Source organism: Anthonomus grandis, chromosome 4 (assembly GCF_022605725.1).
Source record: "Anthonomus grandis grandis chromosome 4, icAntGran1.3, whole genome shotgun sequence".
Classification (NCBI taxonomy): Eukaryota; Metazoa; Arthropoda; class Insecta; order Coleoptera; family Curculionidae; genus Anthonomus; species Anthonomus grandis.
In genome coordinates, this window is record NC_065549.1 from 4,166,861 (window position 1) to 4,186,473 (window position 19,613).

The 19,613-nt window shown below is 31.5% G+C and overlaps 1 protein-coding gene across 2 annotated transcripts; it reads left to right on the top strand.

Annotated features, from left to right (window-relative positions):
* The first annotated feature begins 391 nt into the window (after nt 1-391).
* LOC126734846 (adenosine deaminase-like protein) lies at nt 392-15,222 on the top strand. Of its 2 annotated transcripts, none has more exons than XM_050438625.1 (5): nt 392-490; nt 8,486-8,999; nt 9,058-9,210; nt 14,754-14,854; nt 14,906-15,222. In XM_050438625.1, the coding sequence occupies exons 1-5, from the start codon at nt 443-445 to the stop codon at nt 15,101-15,103; spliced, it is 1,014 nt and encodes a 337-aa protein (XP_050294582.1). In that variant the 5' UTR covers nt 392-442; the 3' UTR covers nt 15,104-15,222. The 2 variants fall into 2 exon arrangements, with proteins under 2 accessions (XP_050294582.1, XP_050294583.1); XM_050438626.1 differs by lacking the exon at nt 392-490 and adding an exon at nt 6,865-7,076.
* The last annotated feature ends 4,391 nt before the right edge of the window (nt 15,223-19,613 follow it).

A 19,613-nucleotide genomic window follows, 5' to 3' on the forward strand; every position in this document is an offset into this window, starting at 1 on the left:
AAAATAAGGAGCAACTTTTAGAAGTATATTAAAAAAACAACAATGCAAAACTAGGATAGCTTGCTATTTCTATCGTCATTATATAGGATTGTTTTTTAATTTGCGCTTTTTAAAAAATGAAATTTACATTATTTAATTCACCATACCAGAAAAAAAATTTCCTACAATCTTTTAAGAATTCTTGTCAGTGCATGCCCAGTTTCCTTTAAAAAATCAAACACTTTTTGGCTACACCTAATTATCGTAATTTTCTACTCGCATAATCTGTTGCTATATCTGAAGCCATTCGAAATAGCCTTATCAATATTCAACAATATAAATTTCATATGATTAATGCCTCGTAATCAATTATTGTAACCGCAATATCTGATAAAAGTGCCGTAAATATCTGAGGAAATTGCATTTTTCGTTTCAGTATAGTGAAGTTTGTGATGTGCGTAAGATGTCGTTTTGGCCTTTGTTCCCGAAATCGGATTATGTAAAAAATTTGGTAAGTCTTTAAGGTTTAATTAGAGCATAATTACAATAAAGCATTATACGCACACTAAAGCAAGACACAAATAAATAATAAAAAGTAATTAGTATTATAATGAGTAATTCCCTCAGGGTTTACTGATCTAGAGGCACTTTTAGCCAGGATCAATCTTCCCAAAGTAAAACCACCTGAACAAATTAAAGTTTGCAGATTTTTTAGTGAGTCGAATTTGAATTATTTCCGTAATTTATCCAAAAGTACAGACTCATGTTCCTCTCGAATAAAAGTTTCAGAAAACTGAAGGTAAAACAAAAAAACCATGGTCCTAAGGTGACAATATACCTTGAGAAAACTAATCCATGTTTCGACCATTACTATAATGTGTATAAAAAAAATTACAGGCAAGTTATAAGAAGGGCTAAGAAAGATTACTACGAGCTTAGATTGGAGATGGCACATAATAAACCCAAGGAAAATTGGAGCATTATGAATGAACTTAGAGATAAGTCAATGGGAACTAAATATTAATCAAATGGCAGAAACTGTCAGATAATCCTAAATCCCCAATCCTTTAGCTTTTACTCAATGTATTTCTGTTAAAGAATCTTTTGACAGACGTGAGGTTATGAGTGTTCTTTATACATTTAAAAAAAACACACTTACGGGATTGATGGATTATCTATTAAGATTCTTCAAAGTCTGCCAGATCAGGCTCTTTTGCATTTGCAATTAATGCTACATTTCTGAATAACCTCAAAGTAAAGTCTATTGTAAAACCTCTATTTAATGATGATGAACTATTTACCTCTGCTAGTTATAGACCCATTTTACTTTTACCAAGTCTTTCTTAAATCGTAAGAAGGTACCTTCCTCTATTTAGAGATTTAAAGGTGGTACTGACGTTAAGCTGTTTGTTTAAATTGGAAACAACGTGCAACTTCTCGATTTATCTACCAGTAATAAATCGAGTGAATAAAAATAAAGTGACTTGACTAGGAACTCTCTTATTTATTTCAGATTTCACATTTTTAATTATTTCCCAATTAATATAATGTCTGGACAAGCGTTGATTTGCTTTAAATGATCTGTTGTATCACTCCTTAAAAGTGAATCATTTTACATATATGCCTTATATTATATTGTAAATAATTTATGCTACATAGATATGGAAATTGAATATTCTCTGCATATATAATATAAATGAAATGAAATAAAATAAATTACGTCAAAATGTTCTATATCCTTGCAGTGTGCAATTTTGTGCGTAGTCATAAAGAATTAAGATGTTTGTTATATCTATGAAACTCGAGCCAATATGGTTAATAATCTAAATATTCCACAATCTAAGTGTGACTTAAATTTACATTTCACGTCTTATCTGGACCTAAATTTTATAATTTAATCCCTCAAAATATTAAGAATGTGGTAAATAACAAAAGCTTTAATATTCTGTTTAAAATATATTATTGGGAATATCGTGAAATGTTTTTACGTCTATTTTAAATTCTTTTAATTTTATATACTATGGGTATAAGTAGTGAGCAATGTATGTAATTTTTTCCATTTTTTTGTAGAATATGGTAGGTGCTTTTCTCGGTATTTTAGATTTGTAAATATATTTTGGTTTGTTAGCAGCTATGCAAATATTAATAGCTGTAGGTATATTTTAATTATAAAATTTGAAAAAGAAACATATGTACATACTAATTATTTATTTATTATATAGACTTATTATAGATACCAGGTGCATACAAATTTTCTTAAATTTAGGCACCCTTTATAATAATACTAATAATAAAGTTAATAAGGATCAGGGGTACTGTTTCTCTACAAAAAATTATATCTATTAAACATTTGCCAGGAATATTGCTTTTGCATACTTATGCGCTATTTGACTTATTGCAATACATGTTGTCAAGTGAGATATAGCTGGCGGTATATTCCACAGATATTGGGTTGTTATCTGAAAAATCTAAAAGTGGCATTAAGTGTCTTAATTTAATTCCAATAAGGCATCGGTCGTGATTTTTGTATGTGTCCAAGGAATTTACTGCGATTTTTTCGAGGAATAATACAATAAAATCCCCGGAAGAAAAACAAAATTACGTCAAGTACTCTAAAAGAATGAAAAAACGGTAATTACCAAAAAAAATATGAAAGAAATTAACATGTTTCAAGAAAATCGAAATATTATTCCAGACTTTGTTTTTCTTTAAGGAATTATAAGTTTTTTATATTTTCCAGAGATTTAAACAAAAATCCTTAAATCTCTGCAAATAACGTAAAATTCCTGGAGGATAAAAATTAAATTTATACTCTCTCTAGTTTCCAAAATTACCAAAAAAAAAATTTGTCTTATTTATTTTAAATAACTTACTGGAGTATTTTACAGCAATTGAAAATTGTCTGGATATTCTAGGCATTTTACCATATATTTTGTCAAATGAGATATAGATAGCATATTCCAGGGATTTTGGGTGTTGCACCAAAATCCCTGAAAGATACATAAAGTGCCTTAAAGACATAAATAAATAGACGTTTTATTTGATAAAAATTAATTTTATAGGTTTTTGAATATCAAAAAAATTTCCCAGGAATGTGAAATAATTTTCTTTGAATTTCAGGCATTGTCGTGACATTTGTATGTCTCCGTTTTCAGGAATTTAAAATAATTTTTTGTTTAAATCCCTGGAAAAAACACAAAATTCCATTAAGTACCTTAAAAGAATAAAAAATCATAATTATCTTAACAAAAATATAAAACATAAGCTAAAAACTCAAAAAAAAAATTAACGTTTCCAGAAAATCGAAATATTTTTTTATTTTAATCCAGACTGTGTTTTTCTTTAAGGAATTATAAGTGATTTTTTTATTTTCCAGAGATTTAAATAAAAATCCTTAAATCTCTGCATAAGATTTGTATTGGAAAAGTAACAGAATATCGTAAAATTCCTGGAAGATAATAAATAATCTTATACTCTCTCGAGTTTCCAAAAATCCAAAACTGCAAAAAAAATATTAAAAAATTAAGCAAACTAAAATATATCCATATTTTCCAGCAAATAAACAAAATTCCAGGCACAACTACTGGAATATTTCACAGAAATGAAAATTTAAAATTTTTGGCATATACGATTTCTGGCATATTTCTGGGGTATTCCAGGCATATTACAATTTATTTTGTGAAATGAGATATAAACGGCATATTCCACGGATATTGGGTGTTGTCCCTGAAGTCTCTGAAAGGTACAAGAAATGCCATATAAATTGTCTTAAATAAATAACAAAGTAACTTCTAAAAGACATAAAAATAGGATTTTATCTTAATAAAAATTAATTTTTTAGATTTCCAAATATCCAGAGAATTAAAATAATTTTCATTTTATTCCAGTCATTTGTCGTGGATTTTGTATGTGTCCAAGGAATTTACGGTGATTTTTCACGTTTTCCAGGTATTTGGCAGGCGTAACTCTATACAATTTTTTTTCCAAAATTTAGAATTATTTTTCTTTAAATCCCTGGGGAAAACATAAAATTACTTTAAGTGCCTTAAAAGAATAACGAAATAACGTAAAATTCCTAGAAGGTAAAAATAATTTTTTAACGTTCGGTTTCCAAAAAAACCATAATGCCAAAAAAATATTAAAGAAAAACACAAGCTGAAAACTCGAAAATCGAAATTTTTTTATGTAATTGTAAGTGATTTTTTATATTTTCCAGGTATATACTTGTTTAGTATCATTATTACAGCAGTTTCTTTACTGTAGTTTTCTGATTTTTTTAACTACAAAACTAAATTTTGGTGCAAAAAATTAGATACAATGTAAAAAAATTAATGCATAACATAAATGGACATGGTGCCCCTGTTACGCATTTATCCGTGACTTAAAATATTTTTTCTTTAAATCCCTGGGAGAAACACAAAATTACATTAAGTGCCTTAAAAGAATAACGAAATAACGTAAAATTCCTAGAAGATAAAAATAAATTTTCAACTATCGGTTTTCAAAAAAAAACCATAATGGCGAAAAAATGTGAAAGAAAAAATAAGCTGAAAACTCAAAAAAAAAAATTTTTTCCAGAAAATCGAAATTTTCTTATGTAATTGTAAGTGACTTTTTATATTTTCCAGGTATATGTATACTTGTCTAGTATCATTATTACAGAGATAAAAAAATCCTTAAGTTTCTACAAGATGTGTCCTAAAAAAATAACAGATTAATGCAAATTTTTTGTGTACTCTCTCCAGTTTCCAAAATTACGAAAGAAATTAAGCACGTTTGCCAGAAAATAAGAAAAAATATTATTTCAGGCATATTTTTTCGTAATTTGTTTTTATGACATCCAGGAACTTTAGGTACCTAACCTTTGCATATTTTTCATTATATTTGACGTTATTTTGTTACATTTGCCAGAAATTTGAATTTATTTTTCATTAACCCTGGAATGCTACACTTATTTCCGACTCTGCATCTGCTACACAGGGGTACAACCGTACCCCAAATAAAACACGTCGTATTTTAGAAAAACGAAAAATTTATTCACTTATAGAAAAATAATAACTTAAACCGAGCCTCTAAGAACACTTTTAACGCACATCCATAATAAGATGTTCATGCGGCACACACTGAGCATATTTTTTGTTGATGTTGCAAACAAACTTTTTGCATACAGCACAGCTTACTCTCGATTTTCGATCCTCTCTTCTGGGACAAAGCACACATCTACCCACTGTTATTGTAAGCCTAGTAGGTACTTCTTCTGAAGTGGTTATCTTGAGGACCCTATATAGTTTCACGGAGTTCGCGCCTCAAAGTTGGAGCTTCCAAACGACTCATCATGTGCGGTCTGACCAGGTCAAGGGCAAGCTTCTTGAGGTATTCTCTTCTGTGCTTTACAATTTCTTTATTCACTTCACCAGAGCCACGCAAAAGAATCATTGAATTATATCCCAGAATATCCAACAAATTATAGAACAGGCATAATGGCCAGCGACGTGTATTTCTACCAGTAGAATAAATGTGGCACAACTGGTCTAAAGTATCCACTCCTCCTTTTGTAGAATTATAAAATTGAATAATTTCTGGTAACTTGGTCGTAAATGCCCCATCACCTTTTTCGTGCATTGTCGAAAGCATAATTACTGCTTTTTTAGCACTCTTGGGTGGACAGTATGATAACAGTGTCAGATGTCCACTGTAGCAAAATATGGCAGAATTTTGATTCCTTTCTTTGAGTTCCAAAAACGACTCAGGATTTTTTTTTAATTTCTTCTCACAGTACCAAAAATGCTAATTTTCCTCTCCAAAAGATGTTTCGCGGTCTCAATAGAAGTAAACCAGTTATCCATGGTCAAGTTCCTATTTGTTCCTTGGACAGAACTGGTTAGTTTATTGCAGTAAAGTAGTAGTGTGGAACCTTTTCCTATATAAATTTCAGCATCAAGTGCAAAAGCTGTTTTGGCATCACAGGACAACACAATTTTGATTCCGTATTTCTTGGGCTTTGAAGGGATGTATTGTATATTTTGAAAGGACATCGCCCATGAAGGAGTATATAGGTTTTTCATTTTAACGATTGACCTCTCAAATACCTCTCGAAAAGCTGCAAGCTTATCAGTTTCTTTTCTTTCAGCTCTGGACTGCTTATCATCAAAGCGAAGACAGTTTATCAAAAACCTGAAACGTTCCTCGGGCATGGTAGCACGGAATATTGGAATTACTGTGTCTTTATCAAATAGTTCCTTGGTCAGAACTTCGGCCATTTTCAGAAACACCGGCATAATAAAATAGCCCGAAAAGTGCTTGGAGTTCAATGCTGTTTGTATCCTTAATCCAAGAGGGTCTCTTACCTACTGGCGTAATAACAGGTGCATCAGTATCTTGGTCATCGTTCTTATTTGAATATTTCAATCGTTGAACTTGGATCTCGTTATTAGTTATTATAGGAAAAACCGTGTGCCAATGTCAATTGTCGCACGCGAACTGACTTGCCGCGTCTTGAAACTAATAAGATGTCGGCGTTCGTTCCGCCGCCCACTTCCATTTAACTTGAGATATGATTAATGATGGGGTACAAATGTACCCCAAGTAGCATTCCAGGGTTAATGATCTTGGTTTGTTTCTATTTTCTTGTCAATTTTTAATATTGTTAAATTACTGTGATAACTTTGTTATACATTTATGATGTTTGCCTTTTTTATCAAAAGGATTGTATTTTGCTAGCTTTAATATCTTCTCCTTCCTATTTGCTACACATTAGTACTTTTTAGATTTAGATACTTTTAAATCACTATTTAGTTACTCTTCAAGTGCTGAATGTTTTATCTAGTAGGGAGCTTTATCCACAAACGCGTTGTATTGTGGACAATGTTTTGATTATATATTTTATATTTATCCCTATGACTTGTTACTTTATGAAAACAGTGGCAACCTCGCAAATACACAATCGCGAATCCTGTGCACAAGCACACACACATAAAAACGGTTTTATAGGCAAACACGAACTCATAGAATAATATTGAGGGGGTATATGCACGAACTCTTTTCGAATTTGACCTTCGCCCGAAATGGACTCGTTCTGTCGTAAACTACCGAAAATCGTGAGTAAATTTAAAGTACGCCCTACCCGCCCTTTTCGATGTTAATTGAGTCAACAATGGTCGAGTTCGGCGTTTCATCTTGTTCTATTCGGTTTACATTTGCCCTCAAGAGGGTCGCTTAATGTTATAAAAGGTCCGAACGCACTCGTTCACGTGCCTCGAATAATTTATAACCTTCTAATGGTGTTTGAGTTTTCATTGAAACTTTCGAGTTTTATCGGTTTTGTAGAGAGCATATTGAACCGCGGGGTTGCCAAGAAGTGATTTTTCTTATTGTATATTGAGGTGAACTTTCGAAAGTTGACAACAGCGTAATTAATTTGATAACATAATATGTCGGCGGGTTCAGTATATGCTATCTGCGTGATTTCTTAAACTTTTTGTATGTGACAAATTGCCACTTTAATGGCAATAAAAAAATAAATATTTGTCGGGAATATAAAATTGTAAAACAACCACGCAAATACAAAACTTAAAATTTCAACGTAAACATAATTGAATCACGTTCTGACAATTTAACAAGTTTAGAGTCGATTGTTTCAATTAATATAAAATCCCGGTATGTCTCTCATTGACTTATCATTTACAAGTATAGAAAGTATAATAAACCCAGGGGTAATCTTTGTCGAAGTAGATCACTTTTTAATTTATTCAGAATTTAAATTCGAAACTTTAAAAATAATTTAAAGAAGCAATTTGAACCCGATTTACGAAGCTATGGCTTGAAACAAATACTTTAATTACGTATTATGGATGAGAAATTAGAGTACTTTAACTTTACTATACCTTGAACTATTTAATTTTCACGCTCCAATAAAACAATGTAAAAAACGCAAAAATTACAACAATTATGCTGCGTGGATTATGAAGAATATTAAACTTATGCAAAAATTAAATAATAGTAAATTTCCCTACAGCTGTCATTAAAATGGAGTAGGAAATATATGTACGTACAAAATTTGAAAAATTATCGTACAAAAGTCCTTTTTTTACACCGCACGACGTGTCGAAGTTTGGCGAGAATCTTCCGGTACAGCGTTCTGCCGAGTATATAGCGAGCGGCAGCGCCGATTGAAGTCATTTGTCATTTCAGTGAAGTAAAGTTCGGATTATTGGCGCGAGATTTAAATAAATACAATAAAATAAATATTTCTAGTAGTCATAAGTAATCGTGTTTTCATGGTATAAATGTGTAAATAAATTAGTTCCCTATTTTCGATTGTTTTAATTCACCAAAGCTCCACAATATTAGTACACAAAATTTGATGATGGTAGACGAAACGCCACTTAACGAATTCAAAAATGCCGTTATTAGCGTAAAAAGAAACTTAAATTATTGGGCGTGGCTTACATGCATGACTACAGATCAAATTGGGCACATTTTAATTATTAATAATAAACCTATATAGGAACTTCACGCTCATTTAAACGGTTCCCTAAGTCGTTCCACTCTAAAAGCGTTGGGATGCCTCGACAATACCATCGGGACCTACCAAACCGTTGAAACCAACCTGGACGATGTTTTTTCCTTGTTCCAAGTGGCCCACAAAGCGACCCGAACCATCGATAATTTACTCTATGCCACCCGAAAAGTGATCGAAGAGTTCGCGGACGATAACGTGATTTATCTGGAGCTAAGAACTACCCCCAGAAGTGAGGAGGGCATGTCCACCGAGGAATACATCGAAACTGTTGTTAAAGCAGTGAGGAGTGTCGGGAGCGGTAAGATATTGGTGAAGTTGCTTTTGTCTTTGGACAGGAGGAGGAGTATGGAGAAACAGGAGGAGGTGCTGGATCTGATTATCGGTTATAAGGATAAGTATCCGGATTTGATTAAGGGGGTGGATTTGAGTGGTGATCCGAGTAAAGGGGCGTTTTTTAAGCAAGTATTTGAAAAAGCGCGCAAACACGGGCTTTATACAGGTGAGTAATCGTTAAATCTTAAATAAGGGAATTTTGAACTTTTATGGTGTATTTTTAGCTATACATTGCGCGGAAGTGAAAAACGACGAAGAAGTTAAGGATATCATTGAGTTTAAGCCGGATCGGTTGGGGCATGGGACATTTATTCATCCTCAGTACGGAGGTTCTTTGAATATTTGGGAGGTGTATAAGCAAAAGGAAATTCCTGTGGGTAAGTGGTGTATCAGGTTTGTATATGTAAAACGTTAGGGTTCGTTGGAAAGAGTAGGAATAAAACACTAAGTATTAGTTTAGTGCGGCATTTTGCCAATTTAATTGAAGCTTCCTCAGACACTGAGATAAAGATATGGATTTACGTAAGAAAATAGGGAGAAATCCTTTTCTTTAAAAAATGAACAAAAATTACTGTTAATATAGATATAAAAAAGGCAATACAGTTGAAAAGTACTAATTAGAAATTTAATAAAGTGTTCTTAAAAACTCTTAATTACGATTAAAAAAAACAAATTAATTAATTTCCTTAACAATCAGTGGTAATCCAGCAATACATGAGAACACAACACAAGAGATACATCACTCGTTTTCTTACTAAAATAGACAACTTATTCACATAAATACGCGATAAAAAAATCGGAAAAATCGATCACGACAGTTAAGAGACGTCGTGTATGCATGTATTGTTGGATTACCACTGATTATAAGGGTAGGTAATTAATTATTTAAATCGTATCGTCTATCAAAATTTAATTTGCTAAAAATTAGTCACGAACGTAGTCGCAGTAAATCTCAGCGTAAGCGCATATTAAATTGCAATATACGCTTACGCTGAGCTTTGAATTCCTGTATTTATCGTACTATTAAATTTTTTTTACTTGTATGTCGTTGTAGTAGCTATGGTGGAATATAAACAATCAACAATTATGCCAACAGTAATGTCTAGTCGTATTGTGTCATGTCGATAAAAAAAATTACCACAAATTACTGGTCATTCAATGAAAGTCTGCTATAAAAGATGTTTGTCAAGTAAAAGAGCTACTTTGCAAAAAGGTAAATCCCACTCGCAAGTCCCGATGAACCCTAATGTTTTACAAAGAAATTAATTTAAGGGAATAAAACTTACTATAATAGCTTATACTATTAGATAAGTAATCATTTTATTGATGAAGAATATGCCTCAGAGTAGTAGCTTGATATTGAACATCTTCTCTGACAAAATTGCTCCTAATTCAAGAAGCTTTAATTACCTCAATCAATCAATCAATGCTTTATTGTCAAGAAATTGTTACAATTTGTAGACAAAGCTGTAAAACAAAAAAGACACAAAAATACAAACAAAACACAATTAAAGAAAGAAAAACAAAACTAAAAAATTATAAAAAATCCTAAAATAGCTACACAAAGCAGTATATCATAAAAATACATAATCAGCTAGTGCGCAATTTCAAATCAATGATTACAAAAAAAAATCGTTAACTGTATAAAAAGCTCTCTCCAGTAAGAATGTTTTTAATGCCTTACGAAATGGAAAAAAAGATGTGATGGATTTAATTTCCAATGGCAGATGATTGTGCATTTTTTTTGCATTATATAATATGGAACTTTTGACCAACTCTGAATGTGGGGTAGGCAGGTATAGATCATGTTCCGTGTTTCTAAGTGGATAACTATGGGAAGGCCTATCAGATGCTGAACCGTGTTTGCGTATTAGACAAACGGACTCAAATATGAATAAAGATGGAAGAGTTAATATTTGAAATTTTTAGAAGAAATGACTTCTGTATTTAAGTCTCAGTGTATAACGTAAAGCTCTCTTTTGTAGTCTAAAAATACGGTCAAATTGAGTTGCACTACATGTACGCCAGAATGGAAGGGCGTATCGAAGGTGCGATTCAAAAAGGGCAAAATAAACTGTTCTAGAAGTAGACAGGCTAAGCTCCTTAGAAATTGATCTTAACGCAAAACAAGCGGAACTTAATTTTCTTGATAAAGAGTCAATATGTGTGCCCCATTTTAACGAGTTGTCAACAGTTAGCCCTAAAAACTTTACAGAATCAACTTCGTCAATTGTTGCGTTACCAAGTACAAAAGATTGCAAGGTATTTTTATAGGAGAACATTTTAGTTTTGGAAATGTTGAGACAAAGGAGATTAGAGTCGCACCATGATTTGATAGTAGTTAAATCACTCACGATACGGTTCTACGAAGTGTAGAAATATCCGGATTACTCCAGGTAAAACTAGTATCATCAGCAAATAGACAGACTTTACCGTTAATATTTAGATTAGCAATGTCATTGATGAAGATAAGAAACAAAAAGGGCCAAGTACGGAACCTTGAGGCACTCCACTTTGTATTGGCTTGCAAGAAGACATAGTCAAATCAATTCTCACAGCTTGACTTCTGTTATTGAGATACGACTTAAACCATTCAAAAAGCGCTCCTCTGAACCCGTAATATTGCAACTTTTTTAATAAGATGTCATGATTAACACAATCAAAGGCTTTAGAAAAATCACAGAAAATTGTTGCTGTAGGGTGTTGGTTGTTTAATCTAGAGTATACATTATTAAAAAGAGAAAACATAGCATCATTTGTGCATTTGTTATTTAAAAATCCAAATTGATGGGAAGTAAGTATTTTATATTTTAGCAAAAATGATAGAAGTCTTTTTTAACCAATATTTCAATAATTTTTGAAAGTGTGGGAAGAAGACGATAGGGCGATAGTTGCAAGACTGATCTTTGTCTCCTCCTTTATGTAGTAGAATTATTATCGCCATCTTAAGGCAGTTAGGAAAAACACCTTTTTGAAAAGACTGATTAATTAGAGTAATAAGATGACATAATGTACATTCGGGCAGATTTGAAAACATTTTGAGAGTAAGTCCATCAATTCCAGAAGAGCCTTTATTTTTGATTTCCCTAATTGAACTGCAAAGCTCTGGTAACACTACGGGCGTAAAGAAAAAACTATGGAAATTCTCATTTGCAATGGGAAGATATAAAAGTGGATCATGGGAAGGAGTTATGGTACTCATTAAATTATTTGCCACGTTTACAAAATAATCATTAAGGTTCTCAGTTGAAGTGGAGATAGCATTCGACAAAGAAGGCTTATTTCTCAAAGCATTAACAATCGACCATGTTTCCTTAGCCACATTTTTAGATTTAGCCAGTCTCCTATTATAGTAAATATTCTTGGCGGTTTTTAAAGTTTCCTGATAAATCTTTTTGTAAAGTCTTACGTATTCATGAAAAAAAGCGCTGTCTGAAAATTTCTTAAGATGAGATAATAAGCGCATGTTCTTAGCAGATGTACGCAAGCCTTGGGTAGACCAGGGGTTATGTTGCTTCTTTTTAAGAGGTCTCAAAGCGTTTTTACAAATCTAGAGAATTCTGAATCAACGTCGTCAGAGAGAATATTCCAGTCAGTTGATTGACAAAGGTGCCTAAAATGTAAAAAAAATTTATCCGAGAAAATACGGCCTAATTTGCGTGAAACATTTTTACTTTTAGATTTAGTTATGGAAAACTTGGTTAACACTGCTTCATGGTCTGAGAAACCTGAGCTTAAGACAGTAATCCCAAACCCAATCGACGAAATCTGGCTCGAAGGAAGATACGACATACTTAATCTATTGTACTAGAGCTGGTTTTAGTTATTCTGGTAGGTGATTTAATGTGCATGATTAAGCCAAAAGAGTCGAAAATGGACTGGAGAGATTCTCGAGCAGCACACACACTGGAAAAATCAATGTTTAGGTCGCCACATAAAATGAGTTTGCTTTTTAACGGCAGAGACTCAAGCAACCTTAGTATTTTTGGAAAAAAACATTTACGTCAGCATCAGGTGTTCTGTAAATACAAACAACGTAAAGATCAAAATTATTATTGTAGACAATGGAAAATTCAAATATTTTTTCAGAAACTAAATTATCGAACTTGGTTACCATTGAAAAGTCGTTGCTCGGAGATAATATCACAGGAGATAATACCTTTACATGAAGGAACTGAATTTCTTACTCTCAATGTCACTTAATATCCGTGGAATATAACATCATTTTTTTTTTGGCGCTGGTTTAATCATTTGGCCAGCTTCTCTCTTTATGAGATAAAGTGTAGGGAAAAATCAAATAAATAAAAAAAAATCATCAGTTTAAATTTAAGACCAATAATATTTTAAGTCTAATTCAACTAAAAACACTTTACACAGTTAAAGATTTTAAATTTTGTTACAAAGAATACCAATATATATATTTATGAAACCTATATACCCTTAAATTAATGCTATTACATAAAGGTAACTGTGTATAATGTTTTTTTCTTTTTTTTATTAATTAATTTTTTGTTTTAATTTTTTTTATTATATATTTTTTAATTGATATGTTACAATAAATTTATATAACTCTATCTATAGAGCTATATTTTCTGACAATATTATGGTACTTACATTAAACGGATTTATTACCTGTTCTACTATATTAGAATATAGAATAGTAATTTGATTACAATGAAGAGAACCATGTTGGTTTCTTAGACGAGAAAATATTCGTATTAAATTTTTTATTAGTTTCCTACGAATTTTGGAAAATAGGTTTTTAAAATAATTACCTTTAATACACACTTTAAAGCAATTCTGTCAGTTTTTTAAGTATTTGGTATTTTTTGCAAAAATATCAGTAAATGGTAAATAGAGAATGCCATCTATATCTAATATGACGAAATGTATTGCAATATGCCTGGAATATCCCACGAATATGCAAAAGCAATATTTCTGGCATATATTTAACAGATATGCAGAGAATATTCACTCTTCATATCTATCAAATATTCGAGCGGCATCAGTTATTTAAAATTAATATATTTTTTAATAAAGTACACGCACATTTATCTTTAGGAAAAGAATAAGAAATTGAGTCTCCATACATTAAAAAAAAAGAAGCAATTCAATAATTTATTATAATGGGCAATACATCCAGGTTGTCAATTTGACAACTTTTAATTCAGAAAATATTTGAAAAAATGCCGTTTGGAATATACTACGTTTTAGAAAGGTTGGTGGAACTATCATAAATTAATTGTAACCTCTTTTTCCAAATTTTTAATTAAAGGAGTATAGTAAGCAAATGAGACAAGACAAAAAAGACCTTTAATTGAAAATTTGACATCAGTGGTTCAATTTGAATGATAGGGACGCTTAGGCATCCCTAAGCGTCACCCACCCCTTGACAAAAATATGTAAATTATTACTTTACATTCTAAATGAAACTTCAAAGCAAGTGGTCATCAATGATATTGATTATATGAACACTCAGATTACAAAAACCTTGAATTTGACTCGTACATAATCCCAACTAATGAATTAGCAAAATGAAATTTTCGCTTATTAGATGTTGACAATCGCCTAATCGTCCCAAATAATTTTAGTTTTTATAACTTCTATGACAGTCATTCCAAAGCGCATTTTTCCAACTCTTATATTTTGCGAGATATTCACATGGACACTTTCTAAAATTGATCCTGTATAAATAATTAATTATGCCTAGGATGTATTTTAAAAGATGAATTATTCTGGGCATATGTATGCAATGTGTTCGTGCTGTCTGGGTTACTAACATGAAAGAACTAAACTAAGAATCACATTTTTAACCCTTAAATGTATCCTCTGTCTTCTACAGAAACACCCCTTTAAAATTCGAATGTACTACTGCAGTATCTAGTAAATTTATAGCTAAAAAATACTCTTATTATTCTAGAGTGTTGCTTAACCTCCAACGTTATATGTAAAACATCAAAGTCCTACAAACAGCACCACGTACAAGAGTGGATCAAAGAATCCCTGCCTTTCTGTTTGTCGGTAAGTTCCTCACATGTGCGCACTATCAGATTTTTTAAGGATTTCTTTCAGACTGATGACAAAGGAGTGTTCAACACATCCCTATCGAAAGAGTTCCAGGTGGTACAAGAAAATTTCAATTTAACCCAAGAAGAATTATGGAAAATATCCAAGAATTCCGTGGAATATTCCTTTGCCAGTCCCGAAGAGAAGCAGTTTTTGATTTTCGAACTGGAACAGTGGAGAAATAAGAATATTCCGAACCGATAAGGGTGTATAAATAAAAGTCCATTATAATTTAGTAAAAACTGTAATTTAATTAAAGAAAACCATCGGTAATTGAAAATTCGTATGCACTGTTTAAAAATTAAAGAATACAATATGGTCAATTCAGTCTTCTCTATAAAGTAGCATTTAAAGCAATTCATAAAATCAGGTAAACAGGCTCTTAGAACACTCAACTCGTAGTACTGTAAATCTGTCAAAAAAATTTCATTTTTTTATTTGAAAAATGTTTGGTTCAAGGGTACTGCCTTTTTGAAAATTGGATCTCACAAAAAGTCTAAAAATTTAACAGATTTACTGTACTGTCAAGTAAATTTTCAAACTTTGATTAAAACTGTTACCCAGTTTGTCCTAAGTGGTAGACTAGAAACAAAGAAATTTCACTAATAAACCTCTAGGCATAACAATTAAAAATTAACAAGCGGAGACTAGTTTCCTATATAACTTTTTTTTTGTACATTTGTTTGCACTTACAAAGCTTTTTATAAAAAATACTGTTTTTAACAAGCAACCGGGTAAAAATAACCAAAATACAACTGTATAAATAACAAATAGAAATAAAAAAGAACGAACGAATACACAACAAACGACTATTTCCATAAATACACTCTATATATCCATAAATTTCTCTAAATTTATAACCACTCAACGTTTTATTAATATAAACCTAATCGCGTCACACTCACTGGGGTACATAATATTATACATTCATCTTATTGCTTAATATTTATCACTTAGATAAGTTATACCACTATTCATTACCTAAATTGTTTTATATAAATTAATGATCGGAATAACTTAACGTTCTGTTTTTGGAATTTTTAAAGACCTTCTCAGTATGTTCTTTGGGAGAGCATACAACTGATTGTCACCTTTAAAAATAAACGAGAACCTTCACAGCACATCTGTGAATATCGTTAATCATTATTTTCAGGAGAAGCTTAAAAAACCGCTTTTTTCCTTTAAACGTACAGGGTGGACAAATGAGCAGCTGTAGCTAAGGCAACAATGGCTTTTTTTCGGTGATATTTATAGCAAAATAATCTGAGTGGTGTTTTTGGATCATTGTACCTACAAAAAACCTTTGGACTATATTTGCACATTTGATTTATATATAAGTTATAGTAAAAAAAATTCCCATTGTTACCAGATAACCAAGATACAACCGCTCATTTGTCCATTCTCAATAAGTAAAAACAAATTAACCATACCCAAAATGAGCAGCAATTAATTAATTAAACACACATTCACCTTAACATTAAATGGCTAAACCTAATATATATATAGATTAAAGCTCTGGTACTTATTTTGCCTCTAATAAAATATATCTAAATATATATCGATCGAAACGCAACAAAGCCCTAAAAATAATACCGAAAAAATATGAAATAATTTATGTCTGTTCACATAAATGCAGTAGTATTGGTCTTTAAACGATAAATTGTTTTTTTTTTTGGTCAATTATAATCTCTCAAGAACGACTAGTAATTAATAACATTTAGTTTATATACTATAATAATTTTTTTGTTTTAATATTCAGGGTTTTTTAGGCTTTTTTTTATTTGTTAGACTGGAAATTTTATAAAACACGTTTAAAGTGGTCGTAGTTTTTTAATCAATTAGGTCATACTTTGTACTGGTCACTTTAAAATATGTCATATTTTAAAGCACTTTTTGGTAAAAGTACCATAAATACGATAAAGTTCTGCTTTGGGTGTCTTATTGCAATCTTAGAGGGGAAGACTATTCCTCTTATAGGAGTTTTCATTTATAAAAGGCTCTCTTGGAAAATGAAGAATAAAACAGGACCAAAATTTGCAAAAGGATCATGGTTGAAATTTTCCCCAATTTACCTTCCGTCTATCTAAATATGCTATATTTTAAAGTACTTTTCAGTAAAAGTGGCATAAATAAATAACATAAGTTAAATAGGATTAAATTAATTGCTGGTCAATGGAATTGACCTTAAAAGAACCTTTCTTGTTCAGAACCTTTCAGTCACTGAGTCGTCATTTGACGACATACAAATCTAATTACGTTTATTCAGAAAGTATGCGATTTTTGCCGTTTAGTCACGATGTAAGCAATTGGCGATAAGGTATTTAACGCATTTAAACACTCAATGCCATCTGTGTTATTTCATCCGAATTTTGATCGCGCTTGGCTTATTAGTTGTTTTGAACGTGGGCACGCCGGGCCGTCATAACATTGACGATTATTCAAATACCAAATCGAGTTTTTTGATTTACATACGTTTTTGTTTTCAAGGGTTGTTTGTTTGCTTAGCGGTAAGTATTAGTAAGTAAATGTTTATAATGGAGTGAGGGTATTTTTTTTAAATTATGCGTCGTCATTTGGCGACAGTGTGACTAACCGGTATAAAATTTTTCAGAATTTGGAAAAAAAAAGGTTGTAAGAAATCAGTCATAATGAGCAAAAATAAACCGTTATCTTATGAGGAATTGGTCGCTCTAGCAGAGGAGATGTCAGACATAGAATATCTAAGAGATGACAATGGGCAAGATGAGAATGAAGATATAAATGGTAAAATTTGTAAACTAGTAATGATTTATTTGTTATTATTTTTAAAATAAATTTATAAAATAAATGTTTTTCTAGAAATTCTAGACAATAATGATATGAACGAGCTGCTTGATAGACAAGAAGATAAAATTGTTGATGGTTTGGAAGAGCATCAAGAAAATACAGAGGACGTAAGTGAGCAGGTAATAGTCAGTGAATCTTCTGTACGTGACGTAATAAATGTCCAGAATAAGGAATCTACTACTAGTGTGACAGAGTTTTTTCTCGAAAATGATCTTACGATGAAAAGAAACATACGTTGGAGAAGAAAGGTGACATTTCTTACTCCTCCAATACGGTGGTATAAAAAAAATGTTGAACAACATGTTACCTTGGAAAGTCCTTTATATTTTTTAAAAAAATATTTCACTGATGAATTATTTGAGGACATGACTAAATATACCAATCTTTATGCTATTCAACAACATAGCAAATTTAAAAATACCACACAAGAGCTTAAAAATTTTGTGAGAATTCACATAATTATGGGAAATTTGCACTATCCCCGGCTTCGTTTCTATTAGGATTCAAACTTAAGAATACCTCGTATAGCAGATTGTATGGCTCTCAACAGATTTTTTTAAATTTGAATGCATGTTCATTTTGTGAATGTCAAGGAAAAGGATCCACAAAACAATGATCGTTTGTGGAAGGTAAGGCCTCTTTTCGATGCAATAAGACAAATATGTAAATCTCTGCCTTTAGAAGGTGAGCTATGCATTGATAAACAAATGGTCCCCTTCAAGGACTTCTTGAACGTAAAGCAGTATGTGAAAAATAAACCGTCACCATGGGGTATAAAAATTTTCGCTCTGTGTGGAAAAAGTGGGACACTCTACGATTTTATTATATATGAAGGATCAACAACCAAATTAGAAGACCTAGAAAAAAAAGTTTTCGGCCTTGCAGGTGCTATTGTAGCAAAATTATCAACAAGAATAGACGTACAAAATATTCAGTTGTATTTTGACAATTATTTCTCCAATTATAATTTATTGCGATTTCTTAGGCATAAAAATATATATGCCACATGCACAGTAAAGAGTACGTCATGGTGCCGAGACCAGAAGTAATAAAAACTTATAACCGTTACATGGGCGGCGTTGATTGCATGATTTCGATTTACAGAACATTCATTAGATCACGGAAGTGGACTTTGCGAATGTTTACACATGCCATCGACATGGCTTGTACTAACGCATGGTTTGAGTATAGACAAAAAGCACAAGAAATGGGCATTTCATCGAAAGAAATCTTGGATTTGATACATTTCAGGAGCCACGTCGCAGAAGCTTTGATCGCGTGTAATGCTGTATCAAGAAAAAGAGGAAGACCTTCAAATGAATCACTTTTAAGTCCACTTCCAAAAAAGAGAAATTACCAAAAAACTAGACCCATAGATGATGTGCGCTTCGACAATTCAGGACATTTTCCTCTTCACGAGGATAAAAAATCAGCTTTAAGATGCAAACTTCCGGGCTGTAAAGGTACTTCTCGGATTTTTTGTGAAAAATGTAAAGTGCAATTTATGCTTGACAAAAAATAAAAAATGTTTTGTAGCTTTTCATAAGCAATAATAAAATAAAGTTTGATTTTATATGTAATTTTATACATACTTTTATTTCATTGTGAAGCAACCCTTTGGTCACAATGTCGTCAAATGACAACATTCAAAAATTATACCAAAAACAAAAAAAAACAATTTTTTAAGATAAAATGCTAAGCATAATAACATAATTTTTAAATTCCTTACAAATAATTGTGACTGAAAGGGTTAAACAATATCAAATATTAACTTAATAAACAAAATCAGTAAATTAATTATTAAGGAAAAAGTCCATTCTGAAGTGGAGTCAATATAATATGAGACTTCCCCCACTAACTTTTCAATACTAAATTAATTATTTGCTTA

Bases quoted from the DNA above. Each gene is read 5' to 3' on its own strand.
- LOC126734846 (XM_050438625.1), top strand. From the start codon at position 443: ATGTCGTTTTGGCCTTTGTTCCCGAAATCGGATTATGTAAAAAATTTG. The intron at 491-8,485 runs GTAAGTCTTTAA...AAACCTATATAG, and splicing joins CGGATTATGTAAAAAATTTG to GAACTTCACGCTCATTTAAA. The intron at 14,855-14,905 runs GTAAGTTCCTCA...GATTTCTTTCAG, and splicing joins CCCTGCCTTTCTGTTTGTCG to ACTGATGACAAAGGAGTGTT.